The sequence below is a fragment of the Thamnophis sirtalis genome, unplaced genomic scaffold (assembly GCF_051295495.1).
Source record: "Thamnophis sirtalis isolate CommonGarterSnake01/CBP01778 unplaced genomic scaffold, rThaSir2_p1.2 scaffold_9, whole genome shotgun sequence".
Classification (NCBI taxonomy): Eukaryota; Metazoa; Chordata; class Lepidosauria; order Squamata; family Natricidae; genus Thamnophis; species Thamnophis sirtalis.
Genome location: NW_028261389.1, coordinates 69,142,995 through 69,169,925, shown reverse-complemented (window position 1 = coordinate 69,169,925; position 26,931 = coordinate 69,142,995). Strand labels below are relative to the sequence as shown.

The following is a 26,931-nucleotide window of genomic DNA, read 5'->3' as shown; positions in this document are numbered from 1 at the left end:
ATTGAATCCAAAATTTATGTTGTTAAAAAAAAAAACTTAACAGTTGTTAAGTGGGCTTGCCCCATGTTACAGCCCATCCTTGCCACCGTTGTTAAACAAACCGCTGCAATTGTTAAATTAGTGACCCGGTTGTTAAGTGACTCTGGTTTCCCCACTGATTTGGCTTGTCAGAAGTTCGCAAAAGGTCACAGACCACGGGACACTGCAACCGTCATAAATACGAGTCGGTTGACAAATATCTGGATTTCGTTCCAGTGATCAGGTGGAAGCTGCAACGGTCGTAAGTGTGAAAAACGGCCATAAGTCACTTTTTTTCAGGGCCACAAACTTTGACCTGTCACTAAATGAATGTTTATAACCCAAACGAGCTCTACTACTTTTGTACCCAGAGAGCGAGCCGCGCTCACTCGCGAGTTCCCGCGAAAGCCGCTTCCCCACGTGCACCTCCTGATTGTTGCATCCAGCATTTCCTGCTCTCTCTCACCTGGTTTTGCACGCGGGGGACCTTTCGGAGTCCAGGAATCCTTCCGCGTGACTTTTCGGACGACGGGCACCGGCGCCAAGGTCTTTCCCGACGTGCAATTGTCTTGCGAGTTAACGGTTGCCAAGCTCCTGCGCGGCCTTCTCGGCGAATCGGGAGCCGCGCCTGGCGTTGCTGTGGCCACGGCGTCTTGGCAACGCCGCACTAAGGCAGCGAAGCCGCGAAGTGCAACTTTGCAAGCGGAACGCGGGCATTCCGAGCATCTTTTCTCACACTCGCGGTGGGAACCTCCTTGCCCTGCTCCAGCCCGGGCACCGCTGCCTCTTTTACGACCGAGAATGACGTCGCAGAACGGAGGAGGAGAGAGACACGGTTGGTTTACTTCTGCGTCGGGAAAACAGAGTGGTTTTTTTCCCCCTCCTTGCAAAGAGATGCGGGAGCTTGTTGGAAGAATTAACCCCGTGCAGCCCAGGAGCAGCATTCTCGGCTTCCTATAACCCAGCAAAATAGGTTAGCTTGAGAAATTAGGGTTGGTCCTCCTCCAGCAATGTACTGGGATTCGATCTCACCTTTCCGAGGCAGCGCTAATTCTGCAGGGTATCAGGTTGTCTCAAGGTACAATTGCCACGGCCGGTGTTTGCAGTTGCCTTGTGAACAGAGTTAATCCTGCTTTCTGAATTTAGGCAGCCTACATCGGCTTAAGAAAACAAAAAAAGTGAGGTGTCAAATGTAATAAGTAGGTAAGTAACAAGCAAATGGGCTGAACCACAAACTAGCCCCAGGCAAAACTAACCAAACGGAGAACACGCAAAGTTAGCAAGCAACCAACTACAGGGTGGTTAGAAGGTCCAACTTGTAGCATCCTGTGCAAATATTCTGAGTGAGCACATTTACATCATCACAGATCCACAGTATTTCCACTCATTGCAACAATTGCAATTTTAATCATGACCTCAGCAAGAGATACTAATGATCTCTCTCTCTCTCTCTCTCTCTCTCTCTCTCTCTCTCTCTCTCTCTCTCTCTCTCTCTCTCTCTCTCTCTCTCTCTCTCTCTCTCATCTATATCAATCATCTATCTATCTATCTATCTATCTATCATCTATATCGATCATCTATCTATCTATCTATCTATCTATCTATCTATCTATCTATCTATCATCTATCTATCATCTATATCGATCATCTATCTATCTATCTATCATCTATCTATCTATATCTATTTATCTATCTCTCTTTCTACCTATCTATCTGTCTGTCTGTCTCTTTCATTCTTTCACCCACCCTCCCACTCATCCATCCATGGATTGAGTTCTATTTAGTTTAATAAACTAAATACATAAAACCTTTTCTGTTTCACCTTGCTCCACTTTGATATTGTATTTATTCTTTCATATTGCTTTCTACAATATGTCCCGTTTTTGAATTAAGAATCACATCTGGTCACTTTAAAATATGGTTATTAAATAAAATAAACAGATACATCAACAAATTTACAAATTAAATACTGTACTTTGTGTAGATATGAGTGTGTGTGTGTGTGTGTGTGTGTGTGAGAGAGAGAGAGAGAGAGAGATTTAAATTTGTAAGACTGAAACAAAAGGTGTTTAATATATTAAAGTATGAAATAATATTTATTTTATAAATAATATTGATTTATAAAATAAATAATATTTATAGAGTAAATAATATTATTTATAGAGTAAATAATATTTATTTATTATTATATGTTAAACTTGGATGTATACATAGCCTTACATGGCTAGTGGGGCGCATGAGAAGTCCACCCCCCCACATGTTTTAGTAACTAAAATGGGTGGACTTCAAATCCCCACATTCCCTAGCCAGCCATGCTGACTGTTTTAACTACTTTTGAGACACTCAAAATCATTCTGCATCTGCTACTTCAGCTGGAAGAATAAATTTATGTCACTTTTCTGTATATTTTCCCTAAGATACTTGCAAGGCGACCTGGATGGTTTCCCATGAAAAAGAAAACAGAAAGGAGAGAACAGCCTGTGCTTGCCTCTCTATCTTCCTCTCTCTCAGAGGCTTCTGTGGTGTGGGGAAAACTTTTATGTGGGTCACCAAAGTTGCCACTTGAACTGATCCACAATTGCAGACTGGTACGCTGGCCTCAACCCTACATCCACCCTGGGTCTCTTTCAGTTGAATTTGAGGCAAACCACAAGAACTTTTCTGCTTTGGAAGTTTCTGTTCCTGGAAGATTGTGTGTCTCTAAAAGGAGGTTTAAAACCATCTTGTTCCTTTTTTTACTACCGCTGAAGGAGTCCTCCACTTGTGATTAATCGCTTATTGATTTTTTAAAAAGTTTTATTCATAAACATTTTTAATACAGTGTATTGTCGGGGTGTACCATTTACAAAAAGAAAGACCAGCAAAAAAATACTAATAATTATTAAGGTTCCACCACAAAACCGCGGTAGACAAAAGCGTGCTCGACGAAAGCGCGTACGTGACGTCATCACAGCGCGACGAAAACATCGCGCTGTGATCGATAAATGTAAAATTAAAGCGAAAACCTTACCCTAACCCCCCCAAACCTAACCCTAACCCTAACCCTAACCCTAACCCTTAACCTAACCCTAACCCTAACCCTAAACCTAAACCTTAACCTAACGCTAAACGTAACCCTAACGCTCTAAACCTAACCCTAACCCTTAACCTAACCCTAACCCTAACCCTACCCCTTACCTTTATGTGAATCGGCTTGCTTTAATTTTATTTTTATTTCAATTTTTAATTTTTTTCGTCGCGTTGTGATGACGTCACATACGCGCTTTCGTCGAGCGCGCTTTTGTGGACCGCGGTTTTGACGGGTCACGATTATTAACACATCAACTAATAATAGTAATAATAATATAATAACATGTACTAATGACAGTAATAATGCTATAACCAAGTAATTTTAACTAACTATGTTTCTTTTTACATTGACTTATTTACATTTTGGTTGCTTCTAATGATTGTAGTTATAAACCATCACTATTTTTAATACAAACATTCATAGTCTTTCTTTCTCTAATTTCTACCACTTGTCTCTTAACTACTCATAAAATCTATTCCAAATCAAATAATATTCTGTGTCTTCCTTATCTTTTATTTTTAAAGTTAGTCTGTCCATTTCAGCACATTCTAAAATTGTTCAAATTACATCTTCATCTGGTGGGGTGTTCTCATTTTTCCAGTGGTTTGCAAATATGATCCTTGCTGCTGTTAGCATATGTAAAACTAAATATGTGGTCCCTTTATCATAACCCTCCAGCATTATCCCCAGGAAACGTATTTCTGGTTTCAGATCTCTATTCTGTTTAATAATTTTTTCCAGCCAGCTACGTATTTTCTCCCAATATTTTCTTGCTTTAATGCATACCACCACATATGATAGTATGTGTGATTATTTGTTGTGACAAATCTTGAAACATGGGACATGATCAATTGCAAAGTTCTTGCTTAATTTTCTCCAGTTGTTTTTTTCCAAGTTCCAACAGTGCCAATGGTGAAATTCAATTTTTTTTTATTACCGGTTCTGTGGGCATGGTTTGGTGGGCGTGGCAGTGGAAGGATACTGCAAAATCCCCATTCCCACCCCACTCCAGGGAAAGGATACTGCAAAATCTCCATTCCCACTCCACTCCAGGGAAAGAATACTGTAAAATCCCCATTCCCTCCTCACTCCAGGGGAAGGATACTGTAAAATCCTCATTCCCACCCCACTCCAGGGAAAGGATACTGTAAAATCTCCATTCCCACCCCACTCCAGGGAAAGAATACTGTAAAATCCCCATTGCCTCCTCACTCCAGGGGAAGGATACTGTAAAATCCTCATTCCCACCCCACTCCAGGGAAAGGATACTGTAAAATCTCCATTCCCACCCCACTCCAGGGAAAGGATACTGTAAAATCTCCATTCCCATCCCACTCCAGGGAAAGAATACTGTAAAATCCCCATTCCCTCCTCACTCCAGGGGAAGGATACTGTAAAATCCTCATTCCCACCCCACTCCAGGGAAAGGATACTGTAAAATCTCCATTCCCATCCCACTCCAGGGAAAGGATACTGTAAAATCTCCATTCCCACTCCACTCCAGGGAAAGAATACTGTAAAATCCCCATTCCCACCCCACTCCAGGGAAAGGATACTGTAAAATCTCCATTCCCACCCCACTCCAGGGAAAGGATACTGCAAAATCTCCATTCTCACCCCACTCCAGAGAAAGGATACTGTAAAATCCCCATTCCCAACCCATTCCAGGGGAAGAATACTGTAAAATCTCCATTCCCACCCCACTCCAGAGAAATGATACTGTAAAATCCCCATTCCCTTCTCACTCCAGGGAAAAGGATAAGGCAAAATCTCCATTCCCACCCCATTCTGGGGCCAGCCAGAGATGGCATTTGCCGGTTCTCCGAACTACTTAAAATGTCCGCTACCCGTTCTCCAGAACCTGTCAGAACCTGCTGGATTTCACCCCTGCATTGTGCCATCTCCGCTCCTGAGCAATTAGCAGAGGCTTGTTTTGTTCAACTTCTTTCTTTGTTCTCCCTTGTTTCTTGCAGGAACAATGTCCAGAGTGGTGAATGCATGTGATTACAAGACTTTATGCCCTCAGTCCCATGGGATTGTCTTCAACTCCAGAGCCCAATCCAACTCCTCAGGGCGACCTTCCACACGGAGTAGCAGCAACAGCAGCAGCAGCAAGACCAGCAGTGAGAGCTCTGCCCAATCTGAGTCAAGTAAGGGACCTTCTTGATGGGCCTGTTCCACATTTCAGGCACAAACAGGCAAAAGATTTCAGACCAAACTTCCCCTGTTGGAGGAAGCATTTGCAGCCAGCAATGGTCATGCCTTAGGCCAGCGGTTCTCAACCTTTTCTTCCCCATGGAAACCCCTTTAAATACCTTTTTCTGGCCAAAGATCCCCAAAATGTACGGTTTAAATCACAACATTCCATAAACCTTTTCCATAACAATCAGAACCACAAAGCTTCGTGGAGTCCCTGTGGCGAATCGTGCTCCCCTCCAGGACCACAGGTTGAGGAGCACTGCTGTAGGGAAATGGCTAACATGGACATAGTGAAGTTGAGTGACGCTTTTATGAGGCCTAGTCACTTTGGCATGTTGGAAGGAATGTCCTCCTGGGTTCAATTCCAAGTGGGGGGGAAAAAGATACTGGAAACATGGAGGCCGCTCGGAAAGATGGTTTTAATGGTGGACAGAGCCGCATGGCTTGAGTCCTGAACAGAAAAGGTGATCACATGCTTCAATGTTGGTGGAGGAGAAGAGAAGGGCCGAAGGAGGGGCTTGCTAGGCTTTTTATAACCTGTTCAGTCCCACTTCTCTGTTTCCTGTTCCGGTGTAAGAAATGTATTCTGATTGGTTGTCAGACTCCCATAGGGCCACACAGGGGCTACTCTCTAGGCTGTGTTTGAGGTCCTTGGGAAAAAGGTAATCGCATGCTTCAAGATGTTGGGTGAAGAAGAAAGAGGGCAGAGATACTGAGAGTGCCCTGGTTTTATGCCCTCTCTGAGGCCCACCCCATAGCTTCCCGTTCCTGTGTAAGAAATGCATTCTGATTGGTGGTGAGACTCCCAGGGGGCGGGGCAGGGACATCTTTATAGGCTGTCTCCCAGGCTTGCTTGACTTGCTGGGTGATGATGTCATCTTCCCAGGTGCCATGTGGTGAGATGGGTAAAGGGCTAACACAGTGGTGGGTTCCAGGCGGTACTCCCTGGTATGGGTGTACTGGAGCCTGCCCGGAGCACCGAGTACTGGTACGGTGCTCCAGAGGGCCCACCTGCCCACCCGAGTTACTTTCCTGTCCTTTACAGCCTTTGCCGCTTCCGCACACGCGCATGGTGTGTACAGCACCTGTGCGATGCTCCGCCGAGCAGTTGGAGCATCGCGGAGGCTTGAGGAGGCATTGCAGGAGGTACAAAGCATGCGTGCACTGCACGCGTCCATGTGGATGATGCTGGGCCCATTCCAACCATTCTGTGATTCGGAACCCACCACTGGGCTAACCTCATCTTCTGAGGCCCATGCCTTAATCCCATCACCCTGGAGCTGAAGTGAGTAGATCTGGCTCAGGTCCTAATGGCTCATTCACAAATGGAGTTTTTGCCTGTCTTGAGTTTCTATTTCTCATTGATGAAAGAAATGTCCTTCTGGGTTCAGCTCCAAGTGGGGAAAAAGACACTGGAGACATGGAGGCTGCTTGGAAAGATGGTTTATTGTTGGACAGGGCCACATGGCTTGAGCCCTGAACAGAAAAGGTGATCACATGCTTCAATGTTGGTGGAGAAGAAGAGAAGGGCTGAAGGAGGGGCTTGCTAGGCTTTTTATAACCTGTTCAGTCCCACTTTCTGTTTCCTGTTCCTATGTAAGAAATGTATTCTGATTGGTTGTCAGACTCCCATAGGGCCACACAGGGACTATTCTCTAGGCTGTGTTTTGAATCCAGGTATGGATGAGTTCTCAGATGCCATGTGGTCAGTTGAGTAAAGGGCCAATATTATCATGCCTTTACTCCCATCCCCTCTGGGGCTGCAGTGGAGAAGTCTTTATTATGTAAAAGGGACTAGCCTGGCCTTCTCAATGGCCCATTAACAGTGGGGATGGGCAGGAAGCTACAGGCAACTATTCTGTCTTTTAAACGTGTTTCTTTCTTTTCACATCCAGAGAAATATTCTGCCTTTTCAATATTTCTTAGGATATTTCATTTTTCTGGGAGAGGGCTGGATGATAACTTCCCACATCGTTTTAGGGGAAATATTCTGCCTTTTTAATGTTTCCTAAAGTATTTCATTTCTCTAGGAGAGGGGTGGGTTTTAACTTCCAACAGGCACAAAACATTGTACAAGCTTCGGTTTTCAAAAGCTCACCCCCTAGGCAAAAGATTGCCAAAAGTAGTGAGTGAAGGAAGATACTAGTGGCATCACTTGCTTTGCCTTCATCTCAAAATGAAGATTAACTCTTCATTTATAAATAAACTCTGTGCATTTGTTTGCAAAAGGTTACTTTATATTCCTGCAAACAAGTAATCTTTGAATTACTACTGGTCTTCAAAGTTACAATGGACTTAAAAAAAACTATTTAGGAGCTGTCCCCAAAGTTACCACTGCCCCCTACTGGTCATACGATCACATTTCAAGTGTTTGGGCACCAGTTTTCATTTACAACTGGTTGCAGGGTTCCACGGTCACTGGCAGAAAATGGCAAAAAAAAATATATGACCATTTGCATAACAATATGATTCCATTAATCATCATAAAATGGATGTAAAATTGAATTGTGTCATGACCAAAACAACTTACTGCCAAAAGTCCAACTCCCATTGTGGCCATAAATTGAGGGCTACTTGTAAAGAAAAGATTTGCTTTGGAAAGGTTTGCATTCCATTCTGTATCATTAAACTTTATATTCAATTTGTATCTATTTTTAAGAAGGCTTCATAGCTTATACTGTCTTTTGCAGCTGTTTCTGTCAATTCTGTCCCTGATTCCACGCTGTCATCCGATGTTATTGAGCAGATTTTGCTTCAGAAAATAACTGCAAAAGAAGATGAAATCAAAAAAGCATTCCAGATTATTGATATCGATCAGACACTGAAGATCACGAAGGGTGAATTTAGAAGAGTGATTGAAACATTCATTTTACCTCTGACAGATGAGCAGTTTAATGTGGTGCTGGCAAAAGTATGTATTCTCATGACTGCTGCGCATCAATGTATTTGTATTCATTGAACTCAATTCAGTAATGCATTTGTTGACTGTATTCCGTTAAAGAAATCGTAGTTGCTCAGGATGACTTAATTAATAAATTAAGTCTGCAGGAAATTGCATTGTAATAAACTAGGGGGCTCTGCATAAGTTTTTTTTTTTTTTAGAGTTTTATTTGGCATTTATAGGCCGCCCTTTTCCCTGAGGGGACTCAGGGCGGCTTACAACTCGTGGGAGGGAGTGCACGACAAAACATAAAATATGTGAATAAAATAAAATAAAAATAAATAAGGTGATGCAAGGGACGCGATGGCTCAGTGGCTAAGACGTTGAGGTCGATCAGAAAGGTCAGCAGTTCGGCAGGTCGAATCCCTAGCGCCGCATAATGGAGTAAGCTCCCGTTACTTGTCCCAGCTTCTGCCAACCTAGCAGTTCGAAAGCATGTAAAAATGCAAGTAGAAAAATAGGAACCACCTTTGGTGGGAAGCTAACAGCGTTCCGTGTGCCTTCGATATTTAGTCATGCCATCTACATGACCACAGAGACGTCTTCGGACAGCACTGGCTCTTCGGCTTGGAAACAGAGATAAGCACCGCCCCCTAGAGTCAGGAACCACTAGCACGCTTGTGCGAGGCCTGAGATATTCTGGTGATCTCCCAGTGTAAATGGCATGTGGGAATGATCTTGGGAGACGGGGGGGTGAGGTGGGGAGAGATGCTGCCTAGGGAATGATTGGATAAGAGATGGCACAGCCTGTAGCTGCACAATGGGCACAAAAAGGAAGTCCAAAAGGAAACCCCTTAACTTCTCACGCTGTAAGAGATAATGGCAGATTTGGACATGCTAAGACAGGGGTCCCCAAATCCCAGGCCGCAGGCCACTCCCGGGCTGTCGCCTGTTCAGAATTGGGCTGCACGAGTGGCTCGCTGGTGCACATGCATGTGCCGCTTGACTTGCATAAGATGTGGTCCAGTGCGCGTATGTGTGCAGCTTGATTTGCATGAGCAGTGGGCTAACGCACACATGGACAACAGGGGTGGGTTCCAGCAGTCACTACTGCCAGTTCGCTCGTGGGCTCTTTGCGTGCCCGCGCTTAATACACGCTGCATGCGCATGTGCAATAAAAATTGTTCTGCACGTGTGCAGAAGCAAAAAACAAGATGGCCAGTTCGGGGGCGTGGCAGGCCTGGGTCGCTGCCGGTTCCAGTGACCCAGGCCATCAATCCACTACCGGTTCGGCCGAACCGGTAGGAACCCACCACTAATGCACAATTTACACAGGTTGGTTCCCCTCTCCCCCTCTCGCCCATCGGGCGGCCAAGCCGCAAAGGTTGGGGATCACTTATATATATGTAGCCTCACAATAAAGTCAAATTAGCTCATCTGATTGTGTTTTCTGTCTGGTCTACCTGGGAAGGCTGATATCTGTTCAATCTGTTCTGACCTTGCTTGTGTTTTCAAAATTAAACACTTAGAGCAGAATGAGCCCACCATCTCCTGTCTCTCCCACTGTGGAACAGTTTCCTGCCATTCATGGACGTGTCTGTGTCATCCTCTTGACCACAGGGTCAAAGTAATTCATTATTACTCTCCTCCAAGATATAGCAATAGTACTTAGATTTATATACCGCTTCACAGTGCTTTACAGCCCTCTCTAAGCGGTTTAAAGAGTCAGCATATATTGCCCCCAACAATCTGGGTCCTCATTTTTACCCACCTCGGAAGGATGGAAGGATGAGTCAACCTTGAGTCGGTGAGATTTGAACTGCCGAACTGCAGCTAGCAGTCAGCTGAAGTAGCTGGCAGTAACTGCACTCTAACTACTGTACCACCTTGGCTAGACAGACAGACAGACAGACAGACAGACAGACAGACAGACAGACAGACAGACAGACAGAGGATGGATGATGGATGATGGATGGATGAATGGATGGATAGATAAATAGCAATAGCAGTAGTAATAGCACTTAAACGTATATACCGCTTCACAGTGCTTTACAGCCCTCTCTAACCGGTTTACAAAGTCAGCCCATTGCCCCAACAACCTGGGTCCTCATTTTACCCACCTTGGAAGGATGGAAGGCTGAGTCAACCTTGAGCTGGTGAGATTTGAACTGCCAAACTGCAGCTAGCAGTCAGCTGAAGTAGCCTGCAGTACTGCAGTCTAAACCACTTCACCACCTTGGCTCTATATGGATATTGTTTTTTGTTTTGACTTCTCAATTTAATATACAGCCCTGGAATTTTCTAGTGGTTTTCCCTCCAAATACTAGCTGGATCTCACCCTGCTTAGCATTTTGAGATTAACCAAGGCTCGTTAATAGCAGCAGAATTATAGTTTTGAGACACGTATCTTTGGAAAGTGATCACAGCAGATGGTAGCCAACTTGACTGCTGTTGTGAAGAGAAACTGAATGTACAATGCTTTATCACACAGGAAATATTGTAGTCTGGGAACATTTTACTACTTAACTCCTTGGAATGAATGGCTTAATTATGAGATTAGAGACCTCAGATATTTTTGTCTTAAGAATTCCAACTGAATTAATACTCCTGTTAAATAGAAGCAGTATGTTGAAAAGTTATATAATAAGATAAATCCACCAGAAACCTGCATAGGATTTGAAATAGTTTGCTATAACTTACAATAGGCGAACATTGAGAACATTTGAGATTGTAAATATTTTGATGCAAGAGATTAACTGTTTGGTGAACTTATTTATTTGGAAATGTATTACCAAAGAAAGGTGATTATGCTTTTAATTATGTACTACTGGGATGAAGAATGAGAAGGGATGGACACGATCATTCTCCACTATGTCGAAACATTATCTCAAAGTAATCAGCTTTTTTTAAAAACCGAAACAGGTTCCAGGAATTACCAGAGTTACAGTTCCGTATCTGGAGTTTTTGTCAATGTTTTCGAGGCCCATCAGTAGCGTCAACGGAAAGTAAGGATGTTGATTTAATTTATTTTTTGCTGTTTTAAGTCACAAGAGAAATCAAAATAGCAAAGTATGAATCGCAAAGTATAAGGCTGCCAGTGTAAACAGCATTCACTCACAGCAGCAATAAGCAAAATTAGGCAAATAAGAATGGAAGGCAAACACTTGACTTGGGCTTCTGTTTTCAGTAGAAACTCCATGTATACAACAGACCTGCTTTTCTAGTCAAAACTGAAGAGCCAGCTTGTCTGGCCAGATACTTCCTCATGTTTCCAAGCAGAACTGGATGGTCTTTATCCCACATCAATATTTACTTGGTAGACTTATAACTCATCCAAATGCAATATACCTAGCACACTTTATTCCATGACAGAATGTCACCCAATGACCTTCCATGACTGAGGATGGATTTGAACCTGAGTCTCCCAGGCCTTGTCCAACTCTTAACTGCACTGGCTCTCTCAGATTATAGTTGCAGCTAGGCCAGGGGTGTCAAACTCAAGACCCGGGCACCGGATTTGGCCCGCAGAGTGCTTAAATCTGGCCGCCTTGACAACAGCAAAAGACTAGCCCGTGGGGCTTCTACCAGTGAAAATGGAGCTCAGGAGGGTCACGTGCGGTCTTCCCGAGCGTTGTTTTTGCTGGTGGAGGGTTGCAGAAAACTGTCGCAACTGGAAACAGAGCTTGGGAGCCTGTTTTCACTGGCAGAGGGCTCGGACCACCACCTGCACCCCTGACGTTGAGCTGGCCATGCCCACTTAACCCCCCTCCCCAGGTCAAACACAACCCTGATGTGGCCCTCAATGAAATTCAGATTGACACCCCTGATCTAGGCTGTTTTAGTTGGCTGCAATCAGTAGACGTATTTTCTGTGGGTTTGAAAACAGTGTTAAAACCACATTGGTTTCTCGTCTTCATGACCTCCAATGGGGTGTGTGTGTCAGATTAGATTCAATTTAGGGTCAAAAAAAACCAAGATAGTCTCTCTGATCATATGATTAGAGCCCCAAAGACACTTGCTTTCTGTAATATATTCTCAATATATTAATACAAACTCAAAGTAAACCGCTCCAAACTCAATTGCAGAAAATGCGATTTCAGCAGCGGATTGCTCAATGCCTGGAATACTCTACCCGACTCCGTTGTTACATCCTCAAACCTCCATACCTTTAACCTTAAACTGTCTACCGTGGACCTCATCCCATTCCTAAGAGGTCTGTAAGGGGTGCATAAGCACATCAGGATGCCTACCATCCCTATCCTACTGTCTCCATTTATTCGTACCCATTTCCTGTGTTCATACTTATATATATTATTGTACTTATACTTATATATGTTATTGTACCTGTTTGACAAACTAAATAAATAAATTCCACATTCATATGTTACTGTTGGGAAAGTAAAATGCTCTTTCTCCCTTTCCTATGCCAGGGCGTTTGAGGAGATAAGCTAAGGAAGGATTCTTGACCTGAACAATGACCTAAAACTAAAATAAATAAATTCAGTGCTGTGAATCTTGTGCTTCAGTTGTTTTGTTTCCCCAAACTGACTGAAGGACATAGAATCTGTTGGCATCACTTAAACGACCACTTCTTCCCCAAGGTGCAAAGGCTTTGAGTTGTGGCACAGACAATGGTGGGTTTCAAAAATTGTTCGAACCTACTCTGTGGGTGTGGCCTCCTTTGTGGGAGTGGCTTGCCACCCATGTGACCGGATGGGAGTGGCTTGCCGCCCATGTGACCGGATATGAAGATGCCGACGACACTTGTCAGAGCCACCTTAAATTACCTCACACACAGCACTGGCATGCATAAGAATAGGATGTAAACTTGTTTTTTAAAAGGCATCTTTGGTTTGCGTTAAAACAACTTCAACACACGCAATGTTCTGATTGCACCTCAAACGCAGTAGTCATCCTTACCTTTCACAGAGGCACTGAGTTTTATAAATATGAGCATCATAGAGTAGAATAATCATATCCAAGGACCAGTGGTGGGTTTCAAAAATTTTTTGGAACCTCTTCTGTAGGTGTGGCCTGCTTTCCGGGTCCACTGGTGGAACCTCTTCTAACCGGTTCGGTAGATTTGACGAACCGGTTCTACCAAATAGGTGCGAACTAGTAGGAACCCACCTCTGGGCACAGAGGTGTAAATTTTTGTGCCTCATGTCCTCTGAAGAACCTTCCAGATGTGGCACAGTCTCATAAATGCTGCATAACTGACAACACTGTGTAGAAGTAAATCCTTAGCGCAGTGTTTCTCAAACGTGGCTGCTTGAATTGTGCGGACTTTGTCCTGGCTGGGGGAATTCTGAGAGTTGAAGTCCACACATCTTCAACTTGCCAAGGTTGAGAAACTCTGCCTTATTATGGCATACTTGCATTGTTTTTTGCTCATCTGTAAACCAATATTAAAAGCTGAGGTAGATAAAAGGATGGGAAACCCATTGCTAGTCAGACAGGGGAAGCTGGGGTGAGGAGAGATATTTAGTTTTACTCAGCATCTGAAACTGAGTTCTTTTTTCTTCTGTGCTGCCAAAGAGAGGAATGATTTAATCGGGGAAAGGATGCGGTGCAGAGGTTTATATTCTCTACTTCATGGCAGAATTCCTCTCTTCTTGGCTGTTCAAACTAAAACAAAAAAGGATGATGTAAAAAAATTGTCTGTAAGACTCCTGGTTCCTGATCTAGATTTCTCCTCAGAAACAACTGTGGCCAAATTAACAATGGCAACAGCATATAAAGAACATTGGTATAAAATGTTTTATAGATGGCATATGTCACGGAAAGATTGGCAAAAGTGTTCAAAGATAAATCAACCAAGTGTTTGAAGTGTCTCCTGACTCCGGGATCATATTATCATATGTGGTGGACATGTGCAGAGGCAAATATATATATATATATGTATATATATATATATATTGGGCAAAAATTCACATGTGGTTGGAAAGGATGATACAGCAGCATATTGATTTAAAGCTGGAACTATTTTTGTTGGGTATTTTAAGAGAGAAATATAGTAAAGAAAATGTATATTTAATTATTCATGCAATAACTGTAGCTAGAATTGTATTTACACAAAATTGGGAAATGGAAAAAGTTCCCTCAGAAGGAGAGGTAATTAGAAAAATATTAGACTGTGCAGAAATGAACAGATTAACATAGGCAATTAAAGAGAAGGAAGAATCAGAATATTATAAGATATGGGGAATGTTTTTAATCACTGGATAGAAAATGAATATAGACAAAAAGAAACAGAAAAAATGAATAATTTGGGGAGGGGGAAACATAGAATTATAGGGGAGGCGTTAAATTAAAAGGTAATTGAAATGTAAATGTCAAGGCAGGATAAAATAGATTAAAAATGATGTAACTGTTAAATATGATGGCACAAAGAATGTGCCCAGATGACACACTGTAAGATTAATGATGTAAGAGTGGTGATGGAAAAAAAACTTTTCCGAAAAAAAAGAAAGGAATGCCACTGAACTGCCACCAGAAGTTCTATTTTCATCTCCAGCTAAAACTATTGGTAAGAGGGCAGGCTTGATCAAAAGAACTGAGCGATCTTAATTTCTGGTTGTTTTTTCAGGTGGAATAATCTCCGAGAAAGCCGAACCAGGACCTTAAGCCAGATGGAGTGCCTCTTACGAGAGAAGGTACCAACCCACAAAGGGGCTTCCACCTCAGACAGGATCCCCAATGTTGCAAAACTCAAGAGCTAGTTGTAACTCAGAAGGGCCTCACGGAAGGGGCCCCTAGCGAAACGTTTTGCCCTCAAACCCAAGGGCCTGTACTAGTGGTGGGTTCCGGATTCCGGTGCAACCGGTATGGTGCAACAGGGCACGGGGTCCACCACATGAATGCACACATGTGTCCTGCCCTCCAGAGACACCTCCATGAGCCTCCAGCTGCTCAGCGGAGTGTCACACAGGCACCGTATGCGCCATGCACGTGCGCAGAAGCGTTCAAATACAGGTAAGGGCGATGGGCGGGTGGGAGGGCCCTCTAGAGCATCATACTGGAACGGTACTCAGTGCTCCGGGCAGGAACTGGTATGCCCGTACTGGGGCATACTGCCTGCAACCCACCACTGGCCTGCACTCTTGTTACTGATCTCCCAATCTCAGGACACAGCAAAGGGGAAATCCCCATGCATTTTTTGGAGACAGTGAAGGATTCAGAGGCCTTCTTCTCCTGCATTTCACGATCCTTGGCATCTTAAGTGCTAAAAGAGCAAGACCAGTCCCTTGCGAATTTCCATCAGCTGTAGACATTCTCAGCATTTGTGGGAGAGAATGGTGCAAAAGCCTGCAGGATGGAGCAAAACAAAAAGCCAAGTTATAAGCCCATGAAAAACCGGCAGAGCTTCAACTGTACCGCCATTTTGACTCTTTTGGCCATACCTTGCAGTATCTTTACGCTAGAAGTCTCATTCTGCCTGCGCATTCTCTCCCTTTCAAGATTAACCATCCTCTAGAGTGGTGTTTCTCAACCGTAGCAACTTGAAGAGGCGTGGACTTCAACTCCCAGAATTCCCTAGCCAGCAAGGCTCGCTGGGGAATTCTGGGAGTTGAAGTCCACATATATTCAAGTTGAGAAATGTTTGAGAAAACACTGCTTTAGAAAATGAAGTCTGGATTCCTGGAACAGGGTATTCATTGCCAATAGTAAAAATGTCTGAATTGCACCTAATTCAAGGTGAATTCCTCGAGTTGGTCGAAGTCTCTTGACCAGGGCTGGTTTCTCAGAGCTGTTTGAAGTGACAGTCTAATCTGAAGTTGTTGTTGCAGCCTGGCCTTAGCACATTGGCACCACCCAGTGTATGCCTGCATGCCCAGGTGGCTTTCTACCAGGTGCGAGACAAGGTCTCTGGTGAAGGGCATCTGTCTCTGGCACCCAAGACTGTCAGCTATTTGCATATTAAAGAACTGTCAGGGCAAATTGCAGCCAAGACATGTTTTCATCACAGCAATGAAACCTCTCCATCATCACTCAGGGTTTCCATGGCTGTGTTGTGCTTCAGTTTGGCTATGAAGATAAGATAAGATAAGATAAGATAAGATAAGATAAGATAAGATAAGATAAGATACTTTATTTGTATGCCGCCCTTTTCCCTGGGGGGACTCAGGGTGGCTCACAGTTCAGGGGGAGGGGAGGACAAACCAAGTTACATATAAGACAATACATCATTAAAAGCACAACATTCATACTATTCGGGCAGGGTTAAGGTCTTTAGCCCCAGGCCTGTCGGGACAGCCAGGTTTTAAGGGCTATGCGGAAAGTCTGGAGGGTGGTGAGGGTACGAATCTCCACAGGGAGTTCGTTCCATAGGGTCGGAGCTGCCACAGAGAAGGCTCTCCTCCACGTGGTTGCCAGTCGACATTGACTGGCTGATGGAACTCGGAGGAGGCCTAATCTGTGGGATCTAATTGGTCGAGTGAAGGTGAATGAAGCAGAGTCACCAGTGAGTTGCCACATTAATGAAGTGATTTTTTTTACTGTGTTTCCCCCAAAATAAGTGAGGGTCTTATTTTCTTTTGATCCCTGAAATAAGCGCTTGGCCTTATTTTTGGGGAGGTCTTATTGTTTTTGAGGTGCAGGAGGCGGTGAGCGTGGTCACCTCATGGCTGCTGCTATGTTGCAATATTTTCGGGGAAAATATGTGCTCAAAAGCCCGATCGGGCTTATTATCCGGGGAGGTCTTATTTTTGGGGAAACAGAGTAATTTTTAGAATAGAATAGAAAAGAAAAGAACTTTATTGTCACTTTGAATGTAAACTAATCAGCATACATTAAAATGAAATTTTGTTACATTCAGTTCTCAAAGGGTCACCACCTCCATTATACACTCACTAACCATGAATAAAATAAACAAATACAAAATTATGCATATAGCTACATGCATTATATGACATAGAGAAACAACACAGTCTAGTTTGAATGTACATGTACATGGTGAGAAAAATGGATCTTGTGAGTTTAGCAGACGGCTGGCATAGGGAACAAAGCTTTTACAGAATCTGGCAGTCTTGCTAGAAATACTTCAAAACCTCCTTCCAGAGGGGAGCAACAGAAACAAATCGTGAATGGGTGTGTGGGGTCTCTAACAAGGCTTTGAGCTCTAAGCACATAGCGCCTATAAGTAGTATCCTGAATGAAAGGAAGCGAGCTTCCTATAATTTTCTCGGTTGTCCTTACCACTCTCTGTATGGACTTTCTATCTGAGGCACTGCTGCCACCAAACCTCAGTGTCTCTAGAGCAATCTTTCTCAATCTTGACAACCTTAAGACATGTGGACTTCAACTCCCACAATTCCCCAGTTAACATGCTGGCTAGGGAATTCTAGAAGTTGAAATCGATATATCTTAAAGCATGCTGGTTAGAAAGTTCTGGCAGTTGAAGTCCACATATCTTCAAGTTGTCAGGGTTGAGGAACAATGGTATAGAGAGCTCTGTTCAGCTTTCTGGGTTACAGAACAGACCATGCCTGGTTTAAAATCCAGACATCCTTTAATTCTTTAAAAAAAAATCCAGCATCAGGAATCTTATTAGCATCACATCAACAGGGATTTCACATATGCAATAAACAACAGTACGTTAAGGTGTAAACATCTTTCTGCCAACATAAGGGCTTTTTCAATTGCCAGAACACTACAAAGCAGGCTGAGAAGAAATGAAAAGGGAGAGGAAAAGGTTGCCATTCCCTTTCCATAGTAAAGTTCTTTTTTTTTCTCTTTTCATTTTGTGTTTATGGGGATTTGAAAATAATCTAATTCTTTCCTATCTGGTTTGGCCCATCTTTACCAGCTGGTAAATAGGAAACATTCGCCATAGGAAGCCAATTCACTGCAGAGTGTAAACAGATGGAATCAATATGAAGTGACAAGTTAGACTGTGCTACTGAAAAGAATGGAGCCAAAATGAACAGCATAACAGTCGCTGTACTTATTTTGTTCCAATTCATTTGGTGCAGAATAGCACTTCATATCTCCACAGCTGTGGCCTTCCATATCTTTGATTTTGTGTGTGTGTGTGCACAGGTTTTTGAAAACAATTTCACTCTGGCTATGGGGGAGGGAACAATTCCAAATAATTTTTTTTTTAATTTGCAATTTTGTATGAAAGAGTTCAACTGTAAAGTGATGCAGAAGCATATTTATTGCTTAGAAATTTGTTATTTCCTTTTTTAGATTATTTTTAAGACCCTACGTCTTTGTGTTTGTGTGAAACTACTTTAGATAGAAGCATCTCTCTTGTGATGTATCACACATGAGCATTGTTCTTTGTATTCATTCTTTGTATTTAATTAATTGCATTGGAAGGGGCTTGTTTGTTTGTTCATTTTTTAAACTGACAAAGACTTTGTAGAACTAATATTATAAACCAACAACAGTATCTGCACAACTAAGGTTTTCTGGACTCTCCAACCCTAAATGGGGGGAAAGAATAGAATAGAATAGAATAGAATAGAATAGAATTCTTTATTGGCCAAGTGTGAATGGCCACACAAGGAATTTGTCTTGGAGCATATGGTCTCAGTGTACATAAAGAAAATATACATTTGTCAAGAATCATAAGGTACAACACTTAATGATAGTCATAGGGTACAAATAAACAATCAAATCATATTAGGAAACAATCAGTATATCGTAAGGATACAAGCAACAAAGTTATAGTCATACAGTCATAAGTGGGAGTAAATGGGTGATAGGAACGATGAGAAGATTAATAGTAGTGCAGACGTAGTATATAATTTGACGGTATCAAGGGAATTATTTGTTTAGCAGAGTGATGTCATTCAGGGAAAAACAGTCTTTGTGTCCAGTTGTTCTGTTGTGCAGTGCCCTATAGTGTTGTTTTGAGGATAGGAGATGAAACAGTTTATGTCCAGGATGTAAATATTTTCACGGCCCTCTTTTTGACTCGTGCAGTATACAGGTCCTCAATGGAAGGCAGGTTGGTAGCAATTGTTTTTTCCACAGTTCTAATTACCGTATTTTTCAGAGTATAAGATGCTCCGAAGTATAACACGCACCTATATTTTGGGGAGGAAAACAAGGGAAAAATATCTGCCTCTGCCTCCCAGAAATTTGCCTCCTTGCAACAAACAGTACAGACAATATACACTGTTTATAGTGTTATATTTCAGACTATACTTGTACAGACGCTGTTAAAATGTGCTTTCTGGAAGTATAGTTATTCTCTGCTATTTAAAAAAAAAATAGCACTTTTTAAAACAATAGCACTGGGCCTCTTCAGATCAAGCATTTATTTTTAAAAGCTTCTTCATTTTGTTAAGTTGTCTAGAACAATAATAATGCGGTCTTTAAAAAATAAGTCTTAACAATTTGAACATTCTATAGACGTTTATAGTTGTTGACTTACCTCCTTGCAACAAATATAAGGTGACCAGATTTTAACATTGGTAAAGTGGGACGCCATTGACGGGGTGTGGGGGTGTGGTTCTTCATTAAAAATTTGGTCTATATGGATTCTCTCCTCTCCTCCCGGCACGCACCCCACTGAAAGCGCTTTAATCAGTGGGGTGCATGCCAGGGGGAGAGGAGAGATTCCTCCCAGCACGCACCCCACTGATTAAAGTGCTTTCTTTCACCCGCAGCAGAGATCGGGCAGGCGAAAGGAAGCGCTTTAATCAGTGGGGTGTGTGCTGGGAGGAATCTCTCCTCTCCTCCCGGCATGCACCCCCCTGACTAAAGCGCTTCCTTTCGCCCGTCCGAGCTCTGCTGTGGGCGAAAGAAAGCGCTTTAATCAGTGGGGTGCCAGGGGAGAGGACTGCGTTGTGCATTCTTTCCCAAAATCGGGACTTTTTAAAAACGCTGCGGGATGCGGGACAAATTGTTAGAAATCGGGACTGTCCCGCCAAAAGTAGGACGTCTGGTCACCTTAAGCAAATAGCAATAGCAATAGCAATAGCAGTAGACTTATATACCGCTTCATAGGCCTTTCAGGCCTCTCTAAGCGGTTTTACAGAGAGTCAGCATATTGCCCCCAACAATCTGGGTCCTCATTTTACCCACCTCGGAAGGATGGAAGGCTGATTAGCACAAGAAAAAAATATATGCCTCCAGCAATTTGCCATGTGGAGCAAACAGCTAGTTTCACTTTCAATTTCTCCAGAACATCACTGTTAGAGGCTGCAGGGATTGCTGTAGCTTATTGAAGCCTCCCCAAGGGCCCGTTTGCTGCAAAGAGGTAAATTGCTGGGAGGCAAAGGCCAAAGGGTGGGGGACCGTTGAGTGGGTGGGGCTACATTCGGTGTATAAGACGCACCCAAATTTTCACTCTCTTTTATGGGGGGGGGGGAAAGGTGCATCTTATACTCTGAAAAATACGGTATCCATTGAAATCTGTGTCTGTCTTGTTGGGTTGCAGAACCAAACCAGACAGTTATAGATGTGCAGATGACAGGCTCAATAAGCAACCTTGAAATGGAAAGGGGCTCCTCCAAGAAGGTTGAGTGGTGGTCTTCAGTAAACCAACCAACCAACCCAATTCCATATTGTTCCTTCAAGGATTGTAGGTGAACCTTAGTTGCCGAACTCTGCACAGACAGTCTTCAACCTATGACCACAATTGAGACTGGAATTTCAGCAGTAAGCAATTGCGGCCATAAGTCAAGTCACCACATGACTAGACTCAGTTTCACTACTGTTTTACAACAATCATAAAGAGAGTCACCATGGTTGTTATTTAGTATTCAGTATTCAGCAAGAACTTTTTTTAGTTCAAAGAAGCCAGCCCAAAAGTCGGTCAAGCCAAGAAATAGACCAGAGGTGGTATTCAGCAGGTTCTGACCATTCTGGAGAACCGGTAGCGGACATTTTGAGTAGTTCAGAGAACCGATAAATACCACCTCTGGCTGGCCTCGCCCCCATCTATTCTCTGTCTCCTGAGTCCCAGCTGATCAGGAGGAAATGGGGATTTTGCAGTAACTTCCTCCATTCCCTGGGAATGGAGATATTACAGTATCCTTCCCCTGCCATGCCCACCAAGCCATGTCCACAGAACCGGCAACACAAATGTTTGAATCCCACCACTGAAATAGACCTTATAAAGATTCTATGAATTTTACTTTATAATAGAGTCCCCTAGCAGAATCTTGAAAGTCTATCCAGAATCTTCCTGCTTTTTTTTTAAGGACCACAAGATTCTAACCCTAATAGAAAATGAAAAAGCTAAAGTACCCTAGAACTAGAATTCAAACAGACAAACACCTGCCACGTAATACTCCAGACTTAATATTTGTCAATAGAATAGTCAAACTATTCTCCAAGGCACCCGAGGATAGAACAAGAAGCAATGGGTGGAAACTAATCAAGGAGAGAAGCAACTTAGAACTGAGGAGAAATTTCCTGACAGTTAGAACAATTAATCAGTGGAACAGCTTGCTCCAGAAGTTGTGAATGCCCCAACACTGGAAGTCTTTAAGAAGATGTTGGATAGCCATTTGTCTGAAACCGTATAGGGTTTCCTGCCTAGGCAGGGGGTTGGACTAGAAGACCTCCCACGGTCCCTTCCAACTCTGCTATTGTATTGTATTGTATTGCATTGTAATTAGAAAGACAAAGAAGTGTGGATAGTGTATGTAGCCGTACCTGGAGACAGCGGAACAGAAAAGAAGGAACTGCCGAAAATAATTAATGCAAAGACCTACAAATAGAAGTAGACGGACGATGACAAAAGAAAGCAGATAGTACCAGTAGGGATAGGCACTTTGGGTGCAACCCCAAAATACACGAAGAGCGTCATCCGCATTGGCAAAACCGCCATCAGTCAATTGCGAAAGGCAGCATTACTTGGAACCGCTTTCATTTTGCAATAACATCTTGAATACTATCAAACAATAACATCTGCCTATCCCAGGTCTTTGGGAGGGACTTGTTAGGTGGGTAAAAAATACCAAATACATTCTGAAGATCAGTCTGACTGCGATGAACCGTAATAATAAAAATTACACATATGTATATAAATACATAAAAAGTATCATTTCCACTAATGAAAAATTGATGAGAATACAGAATTGGAAAAGTAGTTGAAAATCAGCAGGTCAAAAAAGATTGTGGGATTTCTGAATATAAACCGATAAAATCTTGGTTCGTAACACACCATATTTAACTACGGTTGAAAAGAAGAAAATGTGGATAATTGATGTGGAAATACCAGGAGATAGTAGGATAGAAGACCAAGAATTGAAGAAGATGACCAAGTAACAAGATCTGAAAACTGAAGCTAGAAGATTATGGCATAAACCAGCCTTGGTGATCGCAGTGGTTATTGGCAGATTGGACGCCATACCAAAAACTCTTAGACAGAACTTGGAAAATCTGTGCCTTGACAAAATTTCCATTTGTTAATTACAAAAGGCCATATTGCTTAGATCTACACATATACCATGCTAATATATTACAACATCCTAGATTCTTGGGAAGAACTCAATGAGTATGAAATCCAACAGCTGTGATTTCACATTGCTGTGAACAGACAATGTATAAAAACGTATATGTTGTCTGACTCTCCAATGAATTATTTGTTTATAGAACATTCATTTAGAGTTGGAAGGGACCTTGGAGGTCTTCTGGTCCAATGCCCTGCTCAAGCAGGAGACTCTATACCATTTCAGACAAGTGGCTGTCCAGTCTCTTCTGAAGCAAGCTTGGATTAGTTGATTGCTCTTAGGAATTTTCTCCTTGGTTCTAAGTTGCTTTTCTTGTCCTTTGGTGCTTTATTATGTTTTATTATGTAGAGTGTGTATCAGGGGTGGGTTTCTCGCCCCGTTCCAACCGGTTCGGTTGGAACGGGGTCGGCGGCGTCCTCGTGCACGTGCGCGGTGCACGCATGCGTACTAGCATCTGTGCGATGCTCCAGCTGCTCCTGGAGGACTGCGCAGGCGCTGTATGCGTCCTGCGCATGCGTGGAAGCGCAGAACTCGTCAAAACTGGGTAAGGACCACGGGCGGGCGGGTGGGCCCTTTGCCATTCCCGGAAGTTACTTACTTCCGGGTTCGCCGACCAACCAGTTCGCAGGGACCGCCACGAACCGGTTGAAACCCACCCCTGGTGTGTATCTAGTGATCTATAGGATGGCTGATACCACGTGATTTAAAGCAAACCTTAGTAACTGCTTGTCCTGCCTTCTTGGGGATATTTTGCATGAAAATGGATATTTTTTCTTTGCAACAAATGCAACCCATCCTTCTGACAATTCCTTGCTCCTCTTTTTAAAAATATGGATGTGATTTCAGAGGGAGGTAGATCCTCGACTTTCACCCTCTAAAAGTGTCTTGGAGGATCAGGTGCTTCAGCAGGGATTTTACTTGCAAATGGAGAGATATTGAAATGGAAATTGTGTGTAAAACTAAATGTAGATTTGTATCTTATGCTTTCAAAATGTACTTTCTGCTATATTACCATACAGTTTTGTACAGGTGGAAAAAAGAAAGGAGGACTATAAAAGTCATCAATCTCATTTTGATACAATTTTGTAGGAATTCTAACACATCTTCTTTCTGTCTTTGAAGGATAATTTACTATGCAGAATACTAGCATTTTGCAAATACTTATTCACCCAGCTGTTTCTTTTAAATAGGTTACTCTCCTCAATATTATGTTCAGTCAATCTCCACCTTTCAATAGTTGAACAAATGTCTTGCATGTATTTACAATTAGCTCAGGATTAAAGTACAGTTTTGGAAATTAATTTTTGCAAACGTAAGTTTGAAAGAAACCCTTCCACTGCGCAACTTCTACAACATTGGGTTCCCCCCCCGCCCCTCATGATATTTAGAAAAGAAATTTAAAATCCTTTGGTGGAATAGTAACTCATACTGTTATACTATTTGATATCAGAACTCAATATTAATGTGAACTAGCAGTAAGGACACTTTGGTATTTCAATACAACCCTTTTGAAAATTCTTAACAGATTTCTAAAAAGATCAAGCACTTCATCAAAACTTGCAGACTTTTTGACTATAATCAAAATGGACAGATCCAGCGGCATGAACTTAGAAGGATTCTTGAAATCAACTGCTTCAAGATGACAGATTGCGAGTATGACAAGTAAGTAAAAGCACAAGCGAAAGGCACTTTTAGAATCACTACCGGAAGCTTACCTGACATGTAGTAATTACTATTATGTTTATTTTAATAGACGGAGGTTTATTTTAGTAAGTTGTGTTTCCTTAACAATGGCAGCCCTAGATAATAGATATTAAAATATGTCTGCTGCTATGACAGTCCTGTTTATCCGTTGTTATTCTTTAACATAACTTAATGGTGTTATTCTGACCTTGGGACACAATGGTCCTGTTTGCACCCCATGATTTCCTGGTTCATGGAAGAAAGGAATCATAAAATCCAGCTAACACATCCAGGAGGGTAATTCAGAGGGTTCACCGACAAATGCGCGCTCGACAAAAGCGCGACCAACGAAACCATGGCAAGAAAACCGCGAGTTCTAAATTGCGCTGACAAATGAGCGCAGAAGCGCGCCAACAACAGGGCACCGACAAAAGCGCGCCTTCAACGAACAAGTAATAACCGCGAGTTCTAAACCTAACCCTAAACCTAACCCTAACCCTAAACCTAACCCTAAACCTAACCCTGAACCTAACCCTAAACCTAACCCTGAACCTAACCCTAACCCTAACCCTAACCCTAACCCTAAACCTAACCCTAAACCTAACCCTGAACCTAACCCTGAACCTAACCCTAAACCTAAACCTAACCCTAACCCTAACCCTAACCCTAACCCTAACCCTAAACCTAAACCTAATCCTGAACCTAACCGTAAACCTAACCCTAAACCGAACCCTAAACTGAACCCTAAACCTAACCCTGAACCTAACCCTGAACCTAACCCTAAACCGAACCCTAAACCTAAACCTAACCCTGAACCTAACCCTGAACCTAACTCTGAACCTAAACCTGAACCTAACCCTAACCCTAAACCTAAACCTAACCCTGAACCTAACCCTGAACCTAACCCTGAACCTAACCCTAACCCTAACCCTGAACCTAACCCTGAACCTAACCCTGAACCTAACCCTTACCTTAACTTAAATCGCGCTTCTGTTGGTGCGCTGTTGTGGGTGCGTTGTTGTGGGCGCATTGATGATGTCACAGTTTTCTCGCCGTGGTTTCGTTGGCACGCTTTTGTCGTCCGCGCATTTGTCGGGTCACGAATTCAGAGAGCCTTGAACAGCTGGTTTTGGGCTGAAATAACTCTCCTTGATCAGCCATAGCTGAAGAACACACTAGTGTTAGTGTGTAAGAATCCATCCTCTTCATCATCATCTGAGAGAAAGTCTACATCTTATAGAGGTCTTCAAAAATCAACTGTCACCCATTACACAATGTTCTACAGTGTCATCAAGTGTGCCTGCATACTTTTCATGCTTACATTCAAAGTGTGGGGAGGGTTAAATACACTTTTGCAAATTTTGGATGGGAGGGACTTTCTTATGGATAACTTTGCTAAGAGAAGCCACAGATTATCTTGATTAGCTAGAGTGAAGAGTTGAGTTTAATATGACGATGGAGTTCTTCACTTAGGAATTTTTTTAAAAATGCACAAATGTAAGATAGGGGATACCTGGTTTTTGGAATACCTGGATAGTAGTTTGTAAGAGTCTGAATATGAACTGGTAGGGTGATGTGGTTTCAAATGGAGAACAATGCAACGCAAGGCTGTATCAGCTGAAGTACAATATACCGTATTTTTCAGAGTATAAGACACACCTTTTTCCCTCAAAAAAGGGGCTGAAAATCTGGGTGCATCTTATACACTGAATACAGCATTTTTTTGCCTCCTGAAACCCTGCCCCTTCACCAAATGGCCGTGCATAGCTTATGGGAGGCTTTCAGAGAACTCCTGGGGGCTGCGGAGGGCAGAAATGAGTGAAAAATGGGCTGTTGTTTGCTCAATTTTGCCCCTCCCCAGCCCCCAGGAGCACTCTATAAGCTTCCTAATTCCCTTTATTTTTTACAAAAAACAGGCCCGTTTTTCACGGAAACTTTTTATGCTCATCTCCCCCCCCCCCAGCACTGTACAAGCCTCCTAAAGACTATTCATGCCCTTCTTTTTTGGAAAAAAAAACAGGCCCGTTTTGGGGAGATTTGGAGAGTGCAAAAACCTTTTTAAAAATTTTGCCTCTTCAAAACCTTGGTGCGTCTTGTACTCTGGTGTGTCTTATACTCCGAAAAATACAGTAATTTCCAACTGTCTTGAAGTAATGGCTTCATTGGATTGTACATTGGGCAAGTCTTGAGTATTGTGTCTTCTGAACATTGCATTTTACGTAGGACTCAGGGATTAGATCAAGTTTACAGATGATGATTACAAGAGGGCACACTAATGGGGTTTAAAAAAATTTAGTTGCTGACCACGGTTACGTGAGTAAAACCCTGCCCTTTTTTTCACATGGTGGCTTGCAGATAGAGAAGGAGAAAAGAGGTTCAGGCATGTGGTTGTGTCCACTATCTTGACTTTTTTTTATTTCTCTGTGGATGATCCTGGTATATGTTTTACTATTGGAGCTGGATATGTTTAGTCACAGGAAACGGTGAGAAAAATGCAAGAAAGGGACTCACACAAAAGCTCCAGGCCTGTTCTCTCTCACTGCGGCATATAGCAGTGATGGCAAACCTTTTCGGTACCGAGTGCTCAACCTGGAATATGTGCATGAATGTGTGCATGCACCAGAGTGCCGGAAATCTGAAGATCAGCTAGCCAGCATGCGCAT

At 42.7% G+C, this 26,931-nt stretch overlaps 1 protein-coding gene across 1 annotated transcript in view; it reads left to right on the top strand.

The window, feature by feature from the left end:
- The first annotated feature begins 727 nt into the window (after positions 1-727).
- EFCAB6 (EF-hand calcium binding domain 6) overlaps positions 728-26,931 on the top strand; it is a 132,338-nt gene continuing 106,134 nt past the window's right edge. Inside the window, exons 1-6 of the mRNA XM_087722207.1 lie at positions 728-853; positions 5,062-5,238; positions 7,978-8,198; positions 11,091-11,173; positions 14,758-14,824; positions 24,111-24,247. Of these exons, the coding sequence (XP_087578333.1) occupies positions 820-853; positions 5,062-5,238; positions 7,978-8,198; positions 11,091-11,173; positions 14,758-14,824; positions 24,111-24,247 (719 nt within the window). The 5' untranslated portion in view covers positions 728-819. The remainder of the gene's footprint in view (positions 854-5,061; positions 5,239-7,977; positions 8,199-11,090; positions 11,174-14,757; positions 14,825-24,110; positions 24,248-26,931) is intronic.